This window comes from Sardina pilchardus, chromosome 9, assembly GCF_963854185.1.
Source record: "Sardina pilchardus chromosome 9, fSarPil1.1, whole genome shotgun sequence".
In the NCBI taxonomy this organism is placed as follows: domain Eukaryota; kingdom Metazoa; phylum Chordata; class Actinopteri; order Clupeiformes; family Clupeidae; genus Sardina; species Sardina pilchardus.
The window spans coordinates 2,255,492-2,257,991 of NC_085002.1; the positions used below are offsets into that span (position 1 = coordinate 2,255,492).

The 2,500-nt window shown below is 43.5% G+C and overlaps 1 protein-coding gene across 1 annotated transcript in view; it reads right to left on the bottom strand.

Annotated features, from left to right (window-relative positions):
• mdfi (MyoD family inhibitor) overlaps nt 1–2,500 on the bottom strand; it is a 54,304-nt gene that overhangs the window by 26,446 nt on the left and 25,358 nt on the right. The window contains exon 3 of the mRNA XM_062545250.1: nt 554–916. Coding sequence (XP_062401234.1) covers nt 554–916 — 363 coding nt within the window. The remainder of the gene's footprint in view (nt 1–553; nt 917–2,500) is intronic.

Here is a 2,500-nt window from a genome sequence, read left to right on the forward strand (position 1 = left end):
TAACACAAACCAGACAACACAACACCAGAGATACACTGAGACACACAGGCAACACAACACAACACAACACAACACAACACAACACAACACACCACAACAACACAACACAACACAACACAACACAACACAACACAACACAACACAACACAACACAACACAACACAACACAACACAACACAACACAACACAACACAACACACAACACACAACACACCACACACCACACACCACACACCACACACCACACACCACACACCACACCACACCACAACACAACACAACACAACACAACACAACACACAACACAACACAACACAACACAACACAACACAACACACAACAAACAACACACCACAACACAACACACCACACCACAACACATCACACCACACCACAACACAACACAACACAACACAACACAACACAACACAACACAACACAACACAACACAATACAACACAACACAACACACAACACACCACACCACAACACAACACAACACAACACAACACAACACAACACAACACAACACACAGCATAGAGTGGTGCTCACTTGTGATGCCCTTGTTTGGTGTGCTGGGCTCCGGTTGGCTGGTGATGCTCTTTGGTGCGGTCGGGTCCGGTTGGCTGGTGATGCTCTTTGGTGCGGTCGGGTCCGGTTGGCTGGTGATGCTCTTTGGTGCGGTCGGGTCCGGTGGACTCGTGGTGCTGTTGTGCGATGCGCTCAGGTCCGGCTGGGACAGGATGTTGTTGTTGACGCCAGGCTCCTCATCTTTGGTTGATGCCGTCTCCGTGGAGATGACCGGTGTTTCCGTGGAGATGACCGGTGTTTCCGTGGAGATGACTGGTGTTTCCGTGGAGATGACTGGTGTTTCTGTCCGTGCTGGCTCCTCCTGCCCATGTCTCCGCTCGTCCCCTACAGACCCACATGGACACACACACACACACACACACACACACACACACACACACACACACACACACACACACACACAAGAACACATCACATTTAGTTATGGAGACCAATCTCACACACACCTATGAACAGCTACAAAATGAACACATCACATACAGTTTTTGCCTATTGCTTACACACGTTTTGCAGAATTTGGCTCATTATTTCAAAACTCTACACACAGCTATATAACACATCACACTTGGGGATAAACAACTCACATCTATGCCAAATGAAACACTGCAATCAAAACATAACACTCCTTTCTAAAAACTAAATTCTTGCAACAAAACTATACACACAAGCACCATTTGAATTACCCTTATATCACCAGTAACACACTGATGTACTCTATAGAAAACACTGCCGTCTGTGTTTCTATTTTTGTATTTTATTTGGTCATTTTCTCAGACCTCATCTTCTGTAAAAACTCAAAAGTAGATTTTCTGCAGTAATCAAAACAAGAGTTTTTACAAAAAACAAACATTCTTACAGATATAAAGATAAATAGAAAAGTCAAATATAGCAACAAAACAAAAGTAAAAAAAAATACTGGATCATTTGCGATTGAAAAAAAACAACAAAATATATATTGGTTTTGTGTGTGTGTGTGTGTGTGTGTGTGTGTGTGTGTGTGTGTGTGTGTGTGTGTATGTGTGTGTCTGTGACTGTGTATGTCTGTGTGTGTGCACATGTGCGTGTGAGTGTGAGTGTGAGTGTGTGTGTGTGTGTGTGTGTGTGTGTGTATGCATGTGAGTGTGTATGTGGTGTGTATGTGGTGGGGGCTGGGGTGCAATATCATATACACATACAATGGGGGGGATTGATCCCCAATGTCTCCACATGCCTCTTGCCACATTGCCTGCAGAAGAGGTATGCAGGCGTGTGGTTGGCGATCATTTACTTTCCACCACCATGCAGAACTATTTCCTCAATTGCATTTAGGGGCTGTAAGGGGGCAGGTATACAACTTTTGATATATGAATTGTCTCCATGCTTGCAAAGTTCTCAAAATGGCTTACTGGAGGCCTATTTGTAGTGTTACTGTAAGGTTCAGACCGATTGGTGCTCTGTTTTCTGTGCACGTGTTTTCAGGTGTATAAGTAAGTGCCTACAATTGCCAGATGAATTTTACATTTTGAACAAAGTGTTTTCCCAGTGATACCAGGGGATTTTGTTTTTGCACAAAGTGTCTTATGTAAGAAAACGTGTGTAGTGTTTCGCAAAAAGTGTTTTGCAGAATTGCAAACAATGTGCAAAGCAGAGAATGTGTTTAAGCTATGGTTACACTGTGTGTAAAGTATAATACAAGAGGTTGAGGTATTGAGGCTTTGGTGTAAGCATTTGATTTTAGTGTGTAAGCAATAGGCAAAAACTGTAATACATCTCTTTATATGGCTCTGTCCAGAACTATACACTGGGGAGAGTTCTAGAACAGCACTACTCCAGAACAACACTGGGGAGAGTTCTAGAACAGCACCACTCCAGAACAACACTGGGGAGAGTTCTAGAACAGCACTACTAACTACACTGGGGAGAGTTCTA